We start from the raw sequence: 18,755 nt of genomic DNA, 5'->3' as shown, positions 1-18,755 counted from the left end.
CTTCTTAACCCAAAGAGCTTAATCCCCAAAGCTAAAATTTCTAGGGAAAGTGAGTCATAAGCCTGAACACTGCTTTTTAACCATTTGCAAATATTCCTGCGTATCCCTTAAAATACGCAGCAGTTCTGTAGTATTAATGCAGTTCTTTCCCAAGGTAACCCATTTGGGTGGGGAGATGTGTAGAGAGGAAGATTTCCGTTAACTTTGCTTTGACTCTTGGGTAAATGTGGGTGAGTCACTTGCTTCAGTTAATGGAATGAAATGATAAAAGATTAATGAGGGTTGCTTTGGGCAGAAAAGATTAGAATTTAGATAGCTGTAAAATTCAGTTATGTAATCCTCTTAAAATACAAATATAGAAGAGGAGAATTACAGTAGACGTGGTACTATATACGCCACTGTTCAGACTCTGGTCACTTAGGAGTGTGTGTCTCTCTACAGTCTATATATAACACCTTCCTTACATCTGCTAATGTCATCTCAAACTACAGCCGGGTCTCTTACTTAGACTCCAGCAGCAAGGAAGACTTTCTGCCAGGCTGTGTCACACCCCCACACTCTACACATGTGGGGCCTCCAGCCACAACACTTCAGCATCTCCTCATTCTGATGAATTTCATCTATAGGTCATACCATCCCCCAATACTGCCCTTTCCTCAATCTCTAGAAGGCAAAGCCAGGAATTTACCACCCCGCCGTGGCGTTTACAACAGTGCAATTTTTTTTTTTTAATGAATCTAGCAAATAATTAGGTCTTATCTCTGTGTCTCTATCATTAAGCACAGTGCATGGCACATAATTTCTAATCATCTATAGTCCCTACACGACTATGGAGAATGGATTAACTAATTAATTGATTTGAACATACTGTATCACCCTTCCTCACATTTTAAAATAATCTTTAATAAACATTTAATTTCTGTTCAAAGAAAGGCAGCTGATTTATAACTAGTATCACTGAAGTGACAGCATTTTCATTAAAAAATTTGTGAAATAAAATTATTTATTAACTTGACTATAAAAACATAGCTTTAATATCAACTAACTTTGTTTCTCTAAAAGTAGAACTATATTTACTTGAACTTCACTGCATTTCCTTAAAATTATCCCTGAAATTAAACTTTCCACTGACAAATTGTTCTTCCTTCCATCTTGTTCCTTTACTGTTCCTCCAATGTTCTGATTCAAGTAAATAATGGCTAACCAATTTCAGATTCTTGTATTGTTATTTGCTCATTTTAGAATGCAAATTTGAGTGTGTTTCTATCTTTTTCACCTAATATTTCGTTCTATGAATGTGCACCAATGCAGCAGACACATTATTCTCAAACCAAAAAATCCGAAGTATGGCGGGGAGCTTTACCGGCACAGTGGCTAACCTATGACATATTTGTGTTGTTATTCTTTTTTATCTTTGTCAGGTAACAAGTCAATAATAATTTTTCTTTCAATTACCCCAGATTTCATAACTTAATTACGGTATCTTTTATATCATTGTTTTACAGGTTTTTCCCTTCTACCTTAATTTTGATAGGAAAATTCCTAAGCTCTTGGATCTGATCAGAAGTGATGCAAACACCGATGCCTCTTCAGAGGACAGCTTCCTGTTTTCCATTCCAGATGCTAATCCTATAGCTCTGGGATGAGAAGGACAGCCACATGAGGCTCCTGTGGGCATCAGGTGGCAGTCCTGGCTCTGGTGCCTTCTCTTCGTGGTGTTTCCTTCTCAAGTCCCCAGAGAGCCCCCAACTGTCTGGCTGGTGTCATCATGTACATCTTAGCAGAACAGCTCTCTACCCTGAACTTCTGACCCTAAAGCAAGCAACACATCTTTGAGATTTCCTAGGGGATCACTCTTGGTAAAAACATGGGACCAGATAAGGGTAAACAGCTACAAATGGATGCATCCCACCCACTATTCAGTTAGCAAGAGTCAAAGGCTTTCCTGAGACACAGGGAAGGTGGAATACATTGCCTGACATACGCCTGACGTACGCCTGGAGCCAGGGGCCAGCAGCTCAGCTGGCGTTAGACCCTTTCTCTGTTCCCCCAAGCCCTGCGCTACTATCCCCTCTTCTCAGACTATTCCTTTTCCTATGAAAGACAGGCTATTTTCTGTGATTTCCATCATCTTTTCCCTTTAAATCTAGGTAAAAGACAACAAAAGAACAAATAAAATAAGATACATAGGCCCTTGGGGGGGGGGAATCTCAGCTGTTTTCTTAACAATCCATTTTCATAACTTCATCCATTTTGTAAAAATGACTGTTATTCCAAAAGGAAGCTCTACCTTTATTTATAGGAGTATTTTTTGTACTATCTTTTGTTTTCAATCAAAGAAGAAAATAATCCTTAAGCTTTTCTTTCAAATCTCAAAACCAAAGAAAGGAACTGGCGTCTCAGCTCAGACATGTAAAATGCTTGGAAGCTGTCACTCTTGTTCTGAAAATAAACAGCTGGACAAAGAGAAAACCAATGCCTTTTCTTGGATTGTCAGAGAACTCAGGGTGGAGGGCAAACCACTAACCCAGAAATTTAGAGAAACAGGTGAAACCAGAGAGGCACAGCCATTGCAGCAGAAGTCAGTGGAGGCCACTTACTTGGCTAGTAATTGGGACTAATTACTAGAAGCTGAATGCAGAGAGTGAGAATACCCTGGGGCTGCAATCATAAGGGGTTCCCACACTTTACTAGGCTTTCCTTCCAGTAACCCTATAAACTTCTCATGGGAAGGAGCCAAGAAAGATCCCATGTGAACCTGGCAGGAAGAGGGGAAGAAAAGCCACTGTTAACCCTCCCGGATTCTTCTCCCTAACAAAGCGAGACAGACTTTGCCAGAAGGAAGCACTGAAAACTTATCCTTGCTAGGGGACAAGAAGGCCCTCTGCAGTCCTTTCCAGCTTTTTTACCTCTTATATTGGAAAACAACGTCTCCAACTCAGTTTTTGTTACCAGATACAACATGTCTGGCTTTCAACAAAAAACTGTGTCAAAAAAGCATGCCAAAAGGCAAAAAAGAAAAAGGGAAAAAAGAAAACAGCCTACAGAAAAAAAGTAAGCATCCATACTGGATTTAGATGTGACACAGGTGCTGTAGTTGTCAAACAAGGAATTCAAGTAACTATTATTAATATATTGAGGAGTCTAATGGAAAAAGATTAAAACACGCAAAAACAGATGGGTAATGTAAGCAGGGAGATGGAAACTTGCAAACAGAATCAAAAGGAAATGCTAGAAAGAAAAAACACTGTAAATGAGCAATGCCTTTGATGGGCTCCTGTGTAGCCTTAATGATTCTGAGGAAAGAATCAGTGAACTTGAAGATAGGCCAACAGAAACTTCCCATTCTGAAATGCAAAGTGAAAAAACTCAAAAAACAAACTAAGCAGAACATCCCAGAACTATGGGACAATATCATAAAGGAGTAACATAAACATAAGAGCAATACCAGGAGAAGAGAGACTGGGACAGAGGAATATTTGAAAGAATAATGGCTGAGAATTTTCCAAAATTTATGATGGACGACACCAACTCACAGATTCAGGAAGCTCAGGAAACACCACGCAAGAGAAATATCAAAGAAACCTATACCTAAACCTATTCACATTCCAATGGCAGAAAACTAAGACGTGAAGAAAATATTGAAGGAAGTCAGAGGACAAAAGCACCTCACCTGCAGAGACTTCTCAACAGAAAGCAGACAAGAAGAGAGTGCTGTCATCAGCATGTTAAAGAGAAAAACAGCTAACTAGTAATTCTAACTGGTAATGCAGTGAAAACATGAAGGACAAACAAAGACTTTCCTGCCAAACAAAATCTGAGGGTATTCATCACCATTTCTTCCTTGCAAGAAATGTTAAAGGAAGTTTTTCAGAGATAAGATGATATATGTCAGAAATCGGATCTACATTAAGAGTGTAAAAGAAAGGATAAATGAAGATAAAATATATATAATCTTTTATTTTTCCTATTTCCTTTTCATTAATTAATCTAAAATTTTATTGCATATAATCAGTGAAATGAATGACAGAAATGTCAGTGGAAACAAATCACAGAAATGTCACAGGAATGGGAGGGAGGAATTAGGGGTTCTCTATTATGGGACAGTCGCATTACACTTAAACCCTTATAGTGTCATTTGAATGAAGGTGGACTTAGATTATTTAAAAATGTATATTGTAAACCTTCGGTCAGCCACTAAATAAGTTTTTAAAAAGCAAGTATAAGTAGTACACCAAAAGAGGGTATCAAATGGAATCATATAAAATGTTCAACTAAAATTAGAGAAGCCAGAGGAAGGGGGGCGGGGGACAAAGAACAAATGCAGGAAAGTGACAACACAAAGGCTGCAGAACATAATCCAAGCATTAATATATCAATTTAAATATGAAGAGTCTAAATGTACCCATTAAAAGACAGAGATTGTCAGATTGGATTTAAAAAAAACACAAGATGAAATTATATGTTCTCTACAAGAAACCCACGTTACACATAAAGAATCCATTAGGTTAAAAGTAAACAGATGGAGAAAGACACACCATGATAATCCTAACCAAAAGAAAACTGGAGCAATTATCTCGGTTTAAGACAAAGCAGACTTCAGAAAAAAGAAGAGGGACTTTATATCATGATAAAGGAGTTAGTGCCACAAAAAGATATATTCTAAATGCGTACAAACCTAACAGAGCATCAAAATATGTGAGGCAAATACTGACAGCACTAAAATGAAAAATAAACAAATCTGTTATTATAAAACAGATTTAACTTAGAAGTATGTTTCAAGTCATAGGGGGCAGAATCAGGGCACTGGCACACCCTTGCTGTAGAAGCAATCTTAAAAAGCAAGCAAAGGATAATTTAAAAAGATTAGGAGTTAATAAACAAATGCACAGGTCCACAGGCATTTGCTTCATGACCCTGTAACATCCAGTATAAACTCTAGCGCATACATAATCACTCATTCTAGAGGTCTATCTGCTCTAGTAGATGTTGGCATATGGAGAACCGGTATTTTATTTTTCTCAGCTTGATTTCCCCAACACCTTGCAAGGTTTTGACTTGAATAAATAATAAAGATCTATTGAATGTCTGAATTTTACTATTAAATTATGTTCATCAATATTTAATTGTACAAATGAGCTATTGTTTCACTCAAAATACAAAGACCCAGTTACATGTATCTTTTAAAACAGATTTTGGTTTTGCAGTCATCCACCAACTGGTTTAATAACACAGTAAAAACAATTACGGTGAATGCAGACGTCTTTCACAGGGTTCAAGGGCCATTTTGCTTTACTATTAATTGACTGTTAATTTATTCATCTTAAATCATCCACAAATTATTAATGCAAAGTAAATGACATGGTTAGAATTCCAAAATTAAGACAAGTAGATCTGCAAAAAGATTAAAAATACATGTAAACATATGTACATTATAGAAGTGTCCCTTAATGAACTGATAAACCTTTAAATGCTAGAATTTTGTCAATTTAAAGTGTATATTAGAGTGTAGAGAAATAATTTATATCTCTAAAGCAAGCAAACAAAATGCAACTATGGAAGGAATACATTATTAGACAAATCCTAGAGTCTAAAGATGAAAGACGTGGAACAAACATGATATTTTATTCAGTTTTTTCATATGTATGATATGAATGAGAAGGGAAAAGAAAATACATTATTCACTGTCATCTCTTTAAATTTTGCAGTTTAGCAATCATCTTCAATTAATTTCTATCTGCCTAGGTTAAAAAAAAACTGACATTTCAGTTACTTCCATAAAATTCAGAAGACCAGCATATCTTTATGAAAAATTATTATGCACCAAGGAATACCTGTTTATTATAAATTGCCAAGCTTCTGCAGATAAGCTGATTTCCATTTTCCTATTTGGGGCATGCCACATGTATACCCAATAGGCACAAATTTGATATCCTAAAATAGGGCATATGGGAACAATTATTTACTGATATTCTTCTCCCTCTAATAATTCTTCTCAAACCTTCTTTCAAATATCAGTGTCTGATTTACTAAAATTCAATTTCACTCAACTTTTCAACCAAAGTGATTACAGAAAGTAATGTATATCTTCATAGGCTTATAAACACTGATATTCATTCTAAGTCAGGCAGGGGAACGGGAAACACCGTGGACCACTTACCTGACATGCATTATAAAGGAGTTGGTGCTCTAGTTTTTTAATACCCAGAATCTGCTGAAACATTTCGTAGAGCTGTTCCTTGCTCAGAATAAGTTCAGACACAGCACTTAAGGCCATTCTGTTTGGTTGTTTGCACAAGTCCTCCTCACCCCTGTAAATGGCGTCATATTTGGCTATCCACGAGCTCAGCACTGTCTCTTTGCTCAAGCCATCAATTTCTGGCAAACTCCGCACACGTTTTTCTATGTTCTTCTTAAACACCTCTCTGAAGTCGTTAGCGGAACATCCTCCACTCTGAACCATTCTGGCCACTCGATCACTCTTCAGAAAAACCTGGAAAACACACACAAACAAACAAAAAAAACATAAAGAAACAAAAACTCATTTATAATTAAGCAGGGACAATTACACTGCTTGCTTTTAACTGGAGTTATAACACCACATTTTATACAGTGATTCAAATATTTTATAATACATGGCAACTAATGATATAATACTCTCTCTAAAATGTTGAAATGTTGAGAGAAATGTTGAAATGTTAATGATATAATACTTCCTCTAAAATGTTGAAATGTTAAGGAGAGACAGTAATTAGTGTTTGAGGAACCTGAAGATGACCAACCTTGACCTACACGTCCCCGCCGCCCCCGCCCAAAGGTCTTGGGCATCTCTGCCAACTGAATCCTTTAAGAGTTGGTTAAGGAAGTAATTGTAGATATGAACCCAAATTCCCTATGTGTACTTGGGTGTCCTGGCTAGTTCTGCAGCAGGGATAAGGTCCCCTATTGCTTGAGCAAGGATCTGAAGGCCAATAGTGTGGTAAGTCCTGAATCCAAGTCAATACCCATCATGCATAACTGTCGGTCACAACCTGGGGGGTTAGGGTATAGCCATCCCCATGCCTGATTTCAACAGTCCCCTAACTTCTCACACATTTCCAGAGGTAGGAAGAATGCATGACAGAAAAGCAAAATCTTTAAGAAACTTCTAGTTGTCCACTAAGTCCAGGTAAAAAATAAAACATACACAACAATAACCACACAGAGAGATGCTCGTAAAATGGGTAGGAAGAGACGGGTCATAAGGAAAAAGGTCCTATTATGTAAGAGACATCAGACGTCCTAAGTGACAGAACCAAACATAAATAGATTTCGGTCAAGATTCATTAAGTATCTATTCTGTTATCAATATTCCTAAGAATCCTCTAGGGCAGGGGTGTCAAAACTGTGGCCTGCGGGCCAACTGTGGTCCGCATTCCATTTTTAATTGGCCCGCAGCAAATTCCAAAAATACATTTCGTTTACTTAAATAAACCAGGTGAGGCAATACGTACTTCACCTCGAGTGAGTGGCCCAGCTGTTTGTGTATTTTATCGCATATGGCCCTTGGTAAAAAACGTTGAAAAAAGTTTGGACACCCCTGCTCTAGGGTTCATATGAGAATGCTTTTATTCCTGCATTTTCTTATTGCAATGACAAAAACCTCTCCCAGAAGACGCTGCAGGACTATTTAATGCAGCCTCCATAAGTCACATCCGTTATTAAGCTATACAACAAAACTTCCTGTCAACGTTTACCCTAAGAATTGACTCATAGCATGGAGGTACGCCCCAGTTCTGACCCCACTCCTGTGGCTGCCAGCATGTGGGCCACAGCACGTGTGCTCCGTACAAAGCGGCCTGACTCGGCCCGCTGACCGGCAAGCTCTGCTGCCTGACCCCAAACCACTTCCCCATCACTTTCTATCTCCCCTTTGAGGGTCATTCACAAAAGTGCCCGTTTTCCATCTTTGCCTAATATACAGAGGATTGCGGATTCTCAAATGTTTTGGTTGCCTGACGAATGTACGGAATCAGGGGAACGTGAACGACACCCCATGCAGGGCTTCCTCTCGCTCTTTACCAGCCGTGGCTCCATGACTTATGATGGGAAAGACTGTCTCATTTCCTATGTTTCTAAGCCAAAACTAACTCATTCTTAAGTTACAGATACAATAATAGAGCTTTTAATACTATACCAAAGCCAAGAAAACTGAAATTAAGGTATTTAACAATACATTTTGTCTACAAATGCCATTAACTCCTCTGAACACATAGGGAGTCTGCATCTCCTTTCTCATCTTCATCTAACTGCCCTACTCTCATTGGGCACTAGAATTTAAGATCAATGATACATATTTTTCTCATTTCTGTGGTAGCTGTATATTAACTGGGAACATATGAAAGCTCAAGTAGTCAAAGGGGACGAACCGCACCATTATCAGTCCACTCACTGCCTGTTGTCACGACCTTCCCACTGCTCCGCTTATGCCAGCTAGGACAATTTTAGAAGGTGCTGGAGGGGAGAAGCGTTCTTCTTCCAGGTTCTCCTCTTACCTGGAGGCTCATGGCACCAACTCACGGGGCTGCTTCTCTCCAGACCCCTGATGGTGCCTTTGAACTGCATTCCCCCCCGCCCCCCAGATTCCCAGTGAGTTCTGCAGTGCAGCACCTTCCTATGGTGACTCCCCTCCAACATCCCGGAAGGCAGATTTCCTGTGAGTCCCCCTGATGTGGCACTTCTGTGCCATTCTGTAGGACACGGTCACGCTCCCCCAATGAGGTCTGGATTCCAGCCTTGGAGATGGAAGAGACCCTCTTGCAGATGAGTTCGTTTCTTGGGTGCTCTGTGCCCGATACCTGTTATTCTGCTATTCTTTCATTTTCCTTACCCATTGTAGCCAGTCCCTCATGGTTTATATTACATTTCCTAGGTTCAATTATTGTGCGGCTTCTGGCTCCAGACTGCCCCTGACACAGAAACACGAAAACGTTGTAATGTCAAGTTATTTCCATGAAAAATATTGGAAGTTGAAACAAATAACTCTTAAAGATGTGGTAACTGTGTATAAAAGCTGGAATGGCAAGATATGTTTTAAGTGCAACATAAATACCTTAGGACTGGCTTCAGAAAAAGTTTTCATCACTTGATATTTATGTTAATACTCTAAGTTGGTAGGTATTTCATTTTTTCCAACTTCTTCTGCCTAAATTCCACCAAGTAACCAAACCACATTTTTGAAGCATGGACACTAGTGAACTTACATTTTGGGAGTCTTCATCTCCTCTCTGAAACCACACCTGAAGCCACACTAGCACAGTCCAATTGCATGCTCTTTAATTGACGCTTAATAAGTGTTAACAGTGTGTTGAGCATTTTGCTAAGTGTTAGAGACACAAAGATGAAGGAACCTAAGACCCTGCCCTCAAACAGCTTACACTACCGGAGAGAGACAGGATAAACAGTAAAATATAATCAGGTAAGAGCAATAACAGAAATATAGGCAAAGGGAGGAAAAACAAGAGAAAGAAAGTTATTAACTTTGTGAGGGGAGGAGGAAGACACAGGACAGACGAGGGACCCACAGTTTGATTGGACCTATGGGCAGAGCGAGGGGTGAAGGGAGAGTAAAATACATTTCAGGAAAAGAAAACAACAGCCGTAAAAAGCATAGAGGCATTCCACAGCATGACCTTTTGAAGGAAATTAGAATTTTCATAGTACAGGAGCCTTAAATATAAGGGTAAGGGCAACAAAAGTTGGGCCAGAGGCCAGATGGCAAAATGCACTGTCTGGCATGAAATCTGAGCATTCTCTTACATCTGGAAATCAGTGCCGGCTGGGGGACCCAGGTGCGGCAGTATTGAAGAGCATCACGCAGACAAAGAACTGGTGGTGCTGCAGCATCAAAGGTAGACGGCAGTTGGTCAGAGCAGAGGCTGAGATATCAGTTACCAGGGGAATACACCACACGAGGTGAAAAATAACAAGGGACGAATCTAGGGCGAAGTTCCTGGACAAAGTAGAAGCACAAGAGTGAATTGGGAGACAGAGTTAATATATTTTGGTGATTTACAGAATGTGGATGTAAAGCAGGAAAAAATATGATGATTCAGTTTTCTACTGGAGTACCTGAACTCCACTAACCAAAAATAAAGAACTAAACAATACAGGTGTAACAACATATTTGTGTGTGTCTGTGTGTGTGTGTGTGTGTGTGTGTGTGCGCGCGCGTGTGTTTGATGTTTGTGTATGGTGGTGGGTCATGGATAATTTAGTTTTGGTAGAGCTCAGCTTTGAAGACAAAGTACAGTAAAAATAAAAAATAAAGAGAGTCAAGAACTATGAAACACCTACATTTAAATGGTTGACAGAACTGGATGCAGGGGAGGCCGGTGGTGTCAGAATAGAAGGAAAAATATAGCATATTAGCAGTCAAGAGGAGAAATAACCCGAGAGAGAGAGAGAGAGAGAGAGAGAGAGAGAGAGAGAGAGAGAGACTATCAAGTGCTATAACAGAAATGAACTAAAGTAAGAAGACAACTGATTGGGCTTTATCACCACTAGGTCAACTTTGGCAGAGAAGAGTGAGGGGAGTGGTGAAGACTGGCAGCCAATCGGCAGGAGGGAGAAGAGGACAAGTTGCAATAAAGTGAAGAGAGCAAATATACAGTGCTCTTTTAGGAAGCTCAAATGGAAAAAGGAAACGAGAGAGAGGGAGACAAAAGCTGGGCTGGGAAATTACATGTAGGCAATGGGGGAGACACGTCAGTAAGAAGAGGCAGTTTAAGGACTAGATGACAGAAAATGATGACAGCGTGTTACGTCTTGAAATTAGTTTTATAAAAGACTGTGGTGCTCTCTCCTCTCTCTCATGACTTGTCCCTGGGGAAGCAGGTGCTTCCCATGAGGCCAACAGCTGAGTCCCTGGGTCTAACAGCCTTCCATGAACTAAGGTCTGCCAAGAACCACGTGACTGGGCTAGAAAGCAAATTCTTCTGTCCCAAATGGTCCCTGAGAGGACGACAGTCTCAGCTGTCAGCCTGATGACAAGTTCTTGCCGAGAAACCCAAAGCAGAAACATCTCGTTAAACTACTCCCAGATCCCTAAGCCTGAGTAACGGTGAGGCAGCATGGATTTGTTTCATGTCGCAAACTTTGGGACAAGGTTACACAGCAATAAATACATTCCTCAAGCCACATGGCTTACTGTCTTCCTTCATTTGGGTCTCAGCACCGTCATTTACCCAGAAGAAGCTCTGTCCCCCTCCCAAATTCATCTTTCTTACCTTTTTTTTTTTTTTCCTGCAAAAAGCTTTATTGTTTCTATTTGGTCCCTTAGCCTCTTACCTTGCTGCACCAGACACGTTTTTCTTGTTTGTCTCTCCAAAATAGAAAGTATGGGCCATCAGAGCAGAGTCGCTGGTTTGCTAGTAAACCCAGTGCCTACTACAGAGCCTGTCCCACACACAGGAAGAGCTCCACACAGAGCTCTTTGTGTGTAGAGAAAAAGTAATGACTACCTACAGACACTGAATTCATTAAGGCTTCAGAAGAGGGTTAGATAGGCATCTGGGTCACAGGTTTCCTGAGACACAGAGGACTGTGGGACAGCGCCCAGCAGCGTGATAAATACTCAGAAACCAAGTAAATCGAAAGCCATGAGACGTTACCTGAGGGAGGACGTCCAGTGATCTGAAAGCAGGAATGAAGAACAGTTCTCCTTGCCTTTGGTGGAGCAGAGAAAAGAAAGCCACCCTTCCTCCCTGTGTTCCCTTTAGCATCCCATGCTGTGCCCCATCGCACGGGCTTGGAGCTCTCCATGCCGCACGCACGCCCAATCCCGCCTCGTCTCAAGCTTCGCCCCCCAGTTGTCCTTACATGTCCTGCTGAACTGAACAAGCCCCAGTTGGAATTCCCGACATTTCCTATTATTTGCTTTCCCTCCTGCCTGCCTGCTTCAGTGAATGTCGTATCTACATCAGTTCTTGACTCCTGCATCTCCTCCATGTTATTTTTCACAACACGCAGCATGCCACCAAGTCCTCCTGATTCTACCGCCTAATTCCTCTCAAATCCTCTTCATGCCCCTCACTGACACTCAGGAGGAACAGCCTGTTAACCAGTCCTCCTGCCTCAGAAGCTTTCCTGTCAGCCACCCCACTACCACTGTCATTCTCCTCAACATATGCTCTTCGTTGGTGTAAACTATATTTCCTTTTATAAAAAACTACGGTCATTTCAATCCTTTTCCAATTTAAAAATTATTCAGACTTTCCACCAAAACCATCAGTGAGGCCTCAAGCCTCCTCTCTGGTTTCATCACTGGTTATTCTCTGTCACTCAATCTCCAGGGCCCAGGCCACTGGCCTTCTTTCAAAAATGCACACTGTCCATCTCACTACCTAAGAGCGTCTCCTAGCAACTCTTCTGATCCCCACTCAATAGATCTGTCTCAGAGATTCCTTCCCCAATCACCTTGAGCCAGCCAGAACCTGTGTTGTTTGTATATATTTTTCCCTTTACTTATCACCGTAACTGTAATAATTAAGTAAAAATTCTATTAGTAGCTTGTTTTCTTACTCACTAGAGAGCAAGTTCCATGAAACCGAAGGCTGTTTCATTCCCCCACTGTACCTGGAGCACCTAGCACCAGGCCAAGCACAGAGCACACACTTCGAAAATATCCACTGACTGAGTAAATGAGGAGGGAATGAATGGTTTGGATGGTCAACTAATAACTTCACTTCCCCATCCATGCACTTGCGCGATCTAAATAATTGACCAGTGAAGCTGACCGCATGTCAATCATACGCGTGCATACGTAAGAAAGAAGTGCAAGACGTGGACCTGGCCCATCTGAGTGGGAGAAGGAAAGACGTCTCAGAGAAGGAAGCATAATGAGTGACGTCACAGAGGAGATTGAAAGTACTTTGATGAGGAAAATAAAATGTATTGTCTAAAAAACACAATATTGTCTCATTCCCATAATTCGTGCTGTTCCTACAGAAATTAAAAGTAATTTTTCAGGTGTCAGTTATGAAACTTAATGATGGATTGAGTCTCACTAGATATCAAATATCTTACTCCTGTAGCCTTTCACAGTAATGAAACTAAAGGCAGGTAAAGTGTGGCCACAGGCAGAAAGTGGTCCTAGAGCTGGTCTCCAGGCTGGGGCGCACATACCCCAGGTTTCTGCTCTTGGCCCTGGGATCTCCGTGAAATTCCATCTGCCATGCATCTAACAGGGCACTATACTGCTGTTGAAGTTGCCACGGGAACTCGGTGTATCCACAGACCCGCTGATGAGCAGGTATTCTTTCTAAGCTCTTCCCACATTTCCTCCTTTTGTCCTCACACTCATCCTGTGCCTTCTCCATTTTCTCTTTTACAGATTAAATGGTTTTGGCTGAGAAGTTAAGTGGCTGGTCCAAGGTCACAAAGTTTTTGGATGCGTAGAGACTGAATCCTTGCCTTTGGAATCCAAAAGTAACGTTCTTTTACTTATTCTTCTCTCCACTCCCCACCCCACTGCCCCGCCCCTCACCAGGATTCACGCCTGGCAGCCGTATGTTCTGAAAATGCCACCAAATACCACAACCGATTCAGTGTGGAGGTTAGGGACTTGACATCATAAAACTGTAACATACCCATGTGTGTTACATTTCTCCACATTTCAGTGAGTTTTAACTTGTACATGGGTCCTCAATCTGGGCACCGCCAACTGTCTCCTTTCTGTTCACCTGCTCAGCTTTTACACCAAAGAAGTCACTGAAATATCTTAAAGTCATGGTCAACTAATGACAAAATTGAAATGTGATGACTGCAACAAAAAACTATGTGTGCAAAAAGGAACTCGGCTCAGCTGTCCAAATAAGACTTCACAGGTACGTTTGCACAGAAGTACCTATTGTGCACACATTGCTTTTGATCTGAACTGTGCGTTGCTTCTGTGATTCGAAAGGATTGTATAATGATGGGAAAAACACTGTCTGCTTGCCAAATCATTGTGGCTGCCTCTGAGACGGTTCCTGGGAAGGCTGCCAGCCTGTGTTCAGCCAGGAAAACGCCGAGAAAGTACAAGAGCCCCACTTATAAGAGATGCCTTTTTCTCCTTAATAATGCCAAATAAAACACTGTAATAATTCTCATAATCTATGCTGTCCATAGAGAAACAATAATAGATTTTTTAAACTATTTTTTGGGTGTTATCTATTCGTGAAGCTTTGCAACAGTGGTGAATTTAGACCCACTAGCTATCAAATAATTCCTAGTTTTCTAGCAGAAACACAGTATTTCTTAGCAGGTCACTTTGCACGCCCCACGCCAGTCAGTGGATGCCCTGTTGGTATTGTGCCAGTCTCTCCACCCATCCAAGTCTCCCCCGACCTACCTTTCCAGGCTTCTCTTCCTTTGCTTTGGGAACATATTTTCTGTTCTAATAAAGGGGAACATTTATTTAGCTCTCAGCACTCTCCACAGGTTTCCTTTCCCATGCCTCATCCATTTGTTCCATAAATATTAATATTTATCAAAACATACTATGTGCTGGGCAATGTGCCCAGGGCTGGTGAGCAGAATGACATGGGTTTGCTGCCTTCACAGGGCACATAGTGGAGGAAACAGCGACATGTACAGAAATGACTGTGGCCTGCTGAATACTACTGAGAACTTATGGAGCCAGGAGAATTTGGAACAAGGTTTTGAATCTAGTGCAGGGGGTTATGAAAGGCTTCCCTGAGGAGGTGAGGGGAGACCTGAAGACCTAGAGGAATTAGTTTGGACATGAGGGGAAACCAAGGGAGTGTGGTTAAGGGGGACGCAGCTGGTCTAAGTGGGTTTGAAGAAGGCTCCTTGGGAGGCCATGAAGAGACCACGAGTACAGGGGAATGAGAGGAGGCTGGAGAGGAGAATCAGGCTTTGGTGAAGCCCTGGGGGGGCATCTGGTCTTTACCGCGAGCAAGGAACATCATCCAAACATTTAAGTCCGAGTCTCCTGATAAAAACTGCATTTTGAAAACAGCTAAAATTTATTTTAGGGGCTTTTCATATATTAACCCTCACAACCACAGAACGTAGGTGTTAGTATCTATTTTAAAGGTAAAAAACAAGAGCCTGGAGACGTCAAGACAAATGCTCCAAGTCACACAGCCAGACATGGAGGAGTGAAAATTGCAGCCCAGAGAGTCTTGCTCCAGCGCCCTCCCTCTTCACCACCAAGCCATCAACTTTGGCGATTTATCAACTGATGGCTCATTAAAGTGAGCTGGAGAGGGCAAGGAGCGGATGGACGGAACAGCATGGGAGGTGGAATGTACTCCTGTAATTCCCTACCTCCTTTGTGCAGCTTCCCATGGCTTGAGGCCGTTTCCTAATTCCACACCTTCTTAGCGCATCCCCTCTCTCTCCCAAGGCATTAAACATTCCTGTCCTCGTGTCACAGCACCTTCCGTACAGCATACAGCATCATTGTATCTCTCCCCTGCTTAGATTCTGAATTGCATTAGAACCATACCTTTAAAGCTTCTGCAAGGTCTGCTACCATTAGATACCCAAATTTTAAAGGAAATCAATAGGTCCTTACATTAACAATGAACTTTGGAAAGTTACTGAAATCAAATAATGGTGTTTTGAGCAGTGTAGGAAGAAGTCTTCACTGATTCAATGTAAAGAAATTAACATTAAGATTGCAAAGTAGCTCTCAGGCTGCAGGATGCCCAGATGCCCCAAGCCTGAGGCCAACACCGCCTGCCTGCACCGTGGGGGTAGGGAGGCTTGGCTCTCCTCATCTTTCAATAAAGCTTTTGGTCTGACTCAAAAAAAAAAAAAAAAAAAGATTGCAAAGTAATGATAAAGATAAATTAATTCAATATTTTAATAGAAACTGTTAAGTCCAACAAGTCATTTCTTTGTATAATAATATAATATTAATAGTAAACTGAGGGTTACTTTTTTGATTATAATAGTTAATGATCTTTTTTGGCAAAAAGAAATAAAAAACAAAAAGCTTAAAAGGGGCTATACTTTTTATTACATTTACATAAAATATACTATATATTTATTATATTCTCTGTGTTTTTCTATTGATCCATAAATTCCAAAGGTTTGGAAACCACTAATTGAACCAATCCTATTACCTTATTTATCAAATGTGAAGAAATCGTAACTTAAAACTGATAGCAAAAAAAAAAAAAATGTTATTTAAAAAATAAATTTAGATATGTACACTTTATCTGTACACTAAGAAGCAGGTATTCTCCAAAGACCCTGCCTTACAACTAATCTAAATCTCCTAAAGCAAATCTAAAGACCTTAAGCAAATCTAAAGGCCCCAAACTATCAAGTCTTCTAATGTTTTCTTTGGTAAGAACTGAGATATTTTTATATCTAAACATAAACATGATTGGAAAAGTATAAACTATTTTAAAAAAATATATATGCATGCTATCCCCACTATCATATCAAAATTAGAAAGTTTTTATAAAACTTTTTTCTTCTATTCTCAGCTAATAGGAGATCCTTTTAGTCTTCGTTTATAGGTATTTTCCAACCCACCGATTAGCTTAAATCTCCCTAGACTGATGGCACATTCTTCTTCACCCTGTAACTATAGAATTTACCAACCCACTCACTCTGAGAACAAATATAAACAGAGAAATAAGAACAGTGGACCTTAGCTGGGCTACCAATCTGTGTGACACTTAGACTGAGACCCTGAAAGAGAAGAAAAATCGTATTCACAGTGGAAAAGGGAGCCATGGCAAGGTAAATGTGAATTTCTAAAGTGTCTATTTACATTCAAAGTAAAAGAAGATACCACCTCTTCCAATCCTTCGCCTCACCCTTCCCGTTTGATTCAATGTTTCATGGTATAACAGAAAAGTCTGACAGTTCCTGTGCAGGGCTACCTTGTTCCACCTATTCTGTGAAGGAAAGTCCCCCCCACCACCACCCCATTATGATAATATAGAAAATAAAATTTAAAAACTTAGATGGGTTACTGTTGGAGTCTCATAATATCTAATGTTCAGTGAATCCTTAACATGATTTATCTTGATTACATAGAACAAATTATGCTCCTACTGCCTTACAGCTTTCCAATATTCCAACTCCAATGGTGTAATTCTGTTCGCATCACCTTCATTTCCATGTCACTCTCATCAGCTGGGAAACGATGGGACAAAAATCAGAGGGGAGTCAAACCTGAGTGTTCAAGGTGTGACACAAGCCGAAAGATTCTGAACCATTCTGGGTCAGTTTCCTCACCAGTGGAAAGGGGTGATATCACTTGCTCAATGCAATTTTTAAAGTATTATATAATACAGTAGGACAAAATTTTAGTCAGTGTTATGCAAAATGTGATCCACGGACGCATGCCAGTACCCAAATTGTTACCTGCCCCTTAACAAGTACAGAGAGAAAGTTTTCAGAAACTGAGCGATGAGACGTTGCCATGACATCCAAAAGCATAATTTCATGCTAACATTTAGTTATACAAATGGCCAAACATACAGGAAAACTGAAAAAAGTTTATAGGGGTTTGGAAATCACTGATTTAACAAATCCCATTCTTTTATTTATCAAATTTGGAGAAATCAGAAAAAAACTGATAGCAAACAATCTGTTATTGACATATACCTACAACCTAGATTCTACGATTAATACTGTTTTCCTCTAGACTTTCTTTCACATATCTGCCCCTCCATTAAATCCAAATTATTTTTGTTATGCATGTCACAATATGTCAAACACATGATTTTGCGTTTACAAAATGATCCACAATGGACTGGAAAACAATAAACACTGGTCCTTTGCTGGCGATACAATATGTCAAGAAACTTTTCTTTAAGATGGGTGATGTACTAATGTTGACACAGAAGTTTGGATAAAATATAGTTCTAAAAATCAAATCATTCTATTTTCTACCATACTACCAGGATCCCAGAGAATGAGCCACTACCCTTTCAAATTCTAGGTTTACAGAAGATGAATCTGTGAGATAACAACTTACTTACTCTTGATTAGCCAAGAGCTTTTACAGCGGAGAAACAAAGTTCCAAATGAAAATGAAAAAAACAAAATTTCTGAAAAGCAAATCAATCTTAAAAGTAAACATTCTGTTAAGTCAAAAAAAACGAGCCCAAACCATGTTGACTACATCATTTTCCAGCCACATATAGTGGGTCTCAGTAAATATCTGTTGAATGCATTTTGCAGTTTATACCTTGTAGTTATTTATTTTTCCACCAGATGGCAACTATGTGTGGAATAGCAATGTTTTTAATCCCGGGATCTGATTTTCAGGGTTGTGCCAGATTTCAAAGGTATAAATCCAATCATCCTCCCAGAGCTCATATTTTGTCACCATCACCACCATTAAAACGACAGCTGCGTGAAGAATGTGAAGGGATTAAGAAATACAAATGGGTAGTTACAAAGCAGTCATGGGGGTATAGGGTGTAGCTTAGGGAATACAGTCTGATATGGTAATAACTATGTACAGTGCCAGGTGGGTACTAGACTAATTGGGGGGAATCACTGCATAAACTATATAAATGTCTAACCACTATGCTGTACACGTGATACTAATATAAAATATTATTGAGTGTCAACTGTAACTGAAAAAAATAATTAAAAAAACATTCAAACAACATCAGACTCCTTTAGGGATGAAAAACTCTTGGCTGTCTGAGGCAATAACCTGTTTATGGGCAGGACTAACTACTGGAAAGTTCTTTGCTTCCAGGTGGCAACACTTTCTCTATAGCTGTCATTCT

At 40.2% G+C, this 18,755-nt stretch overlaps 1 protein-coding gene across 11 annotated transcripts in view; it reads right to left on the bottom strand.

Annotated features, from left to right (window-relative positions):
* The window catches only part of CADPS2 (calcium dependent secretion activator 2), a 479,588-nt gene that overhangs the window by 306,939 nt on the left and 153,894 nt on the right, over positions 1-18,755 (bottom strand). For 10 of the 11 annotated variants that reach the window (XM_088799948.1, XM_088799951.1, XM_088799947.1 and 7 more), the window contains exon 3: positions 6,161-6,493. The exons of the other annotated variant lie outside the window; for it this stretch is intronic. In XM_088799948.1, the coding sequence (XP_088656074.1) occupies positions 6,161-6,493 (333 nt within the window). The remainder of the gene's footprint in view (positions 1-6,160; positions 6,494-18,755) is intronic. 11 annotated transcript variants of the gene reach the window in all.

Source organism: Rhinolophus sinicus, chromosome 8 (genome assembly GCF_057876585.1).
Source record: "Rhinolophus sinicus isolate RSI-liver-muscle chromosome 8, RSI-T2T, whole genome shotgun sequence".
Lineage (NCBI taxonomy): Eukaryota > Metazoa > Chordata > Mammalia > Chiroptera > Rhinolophidae > Rhinolophus > Rhinolophus sinicus.
Note: the sequence above shows the minus strand (reverse complement) of the source record. Positions and strands in the feature narration are given on the sequence as shown.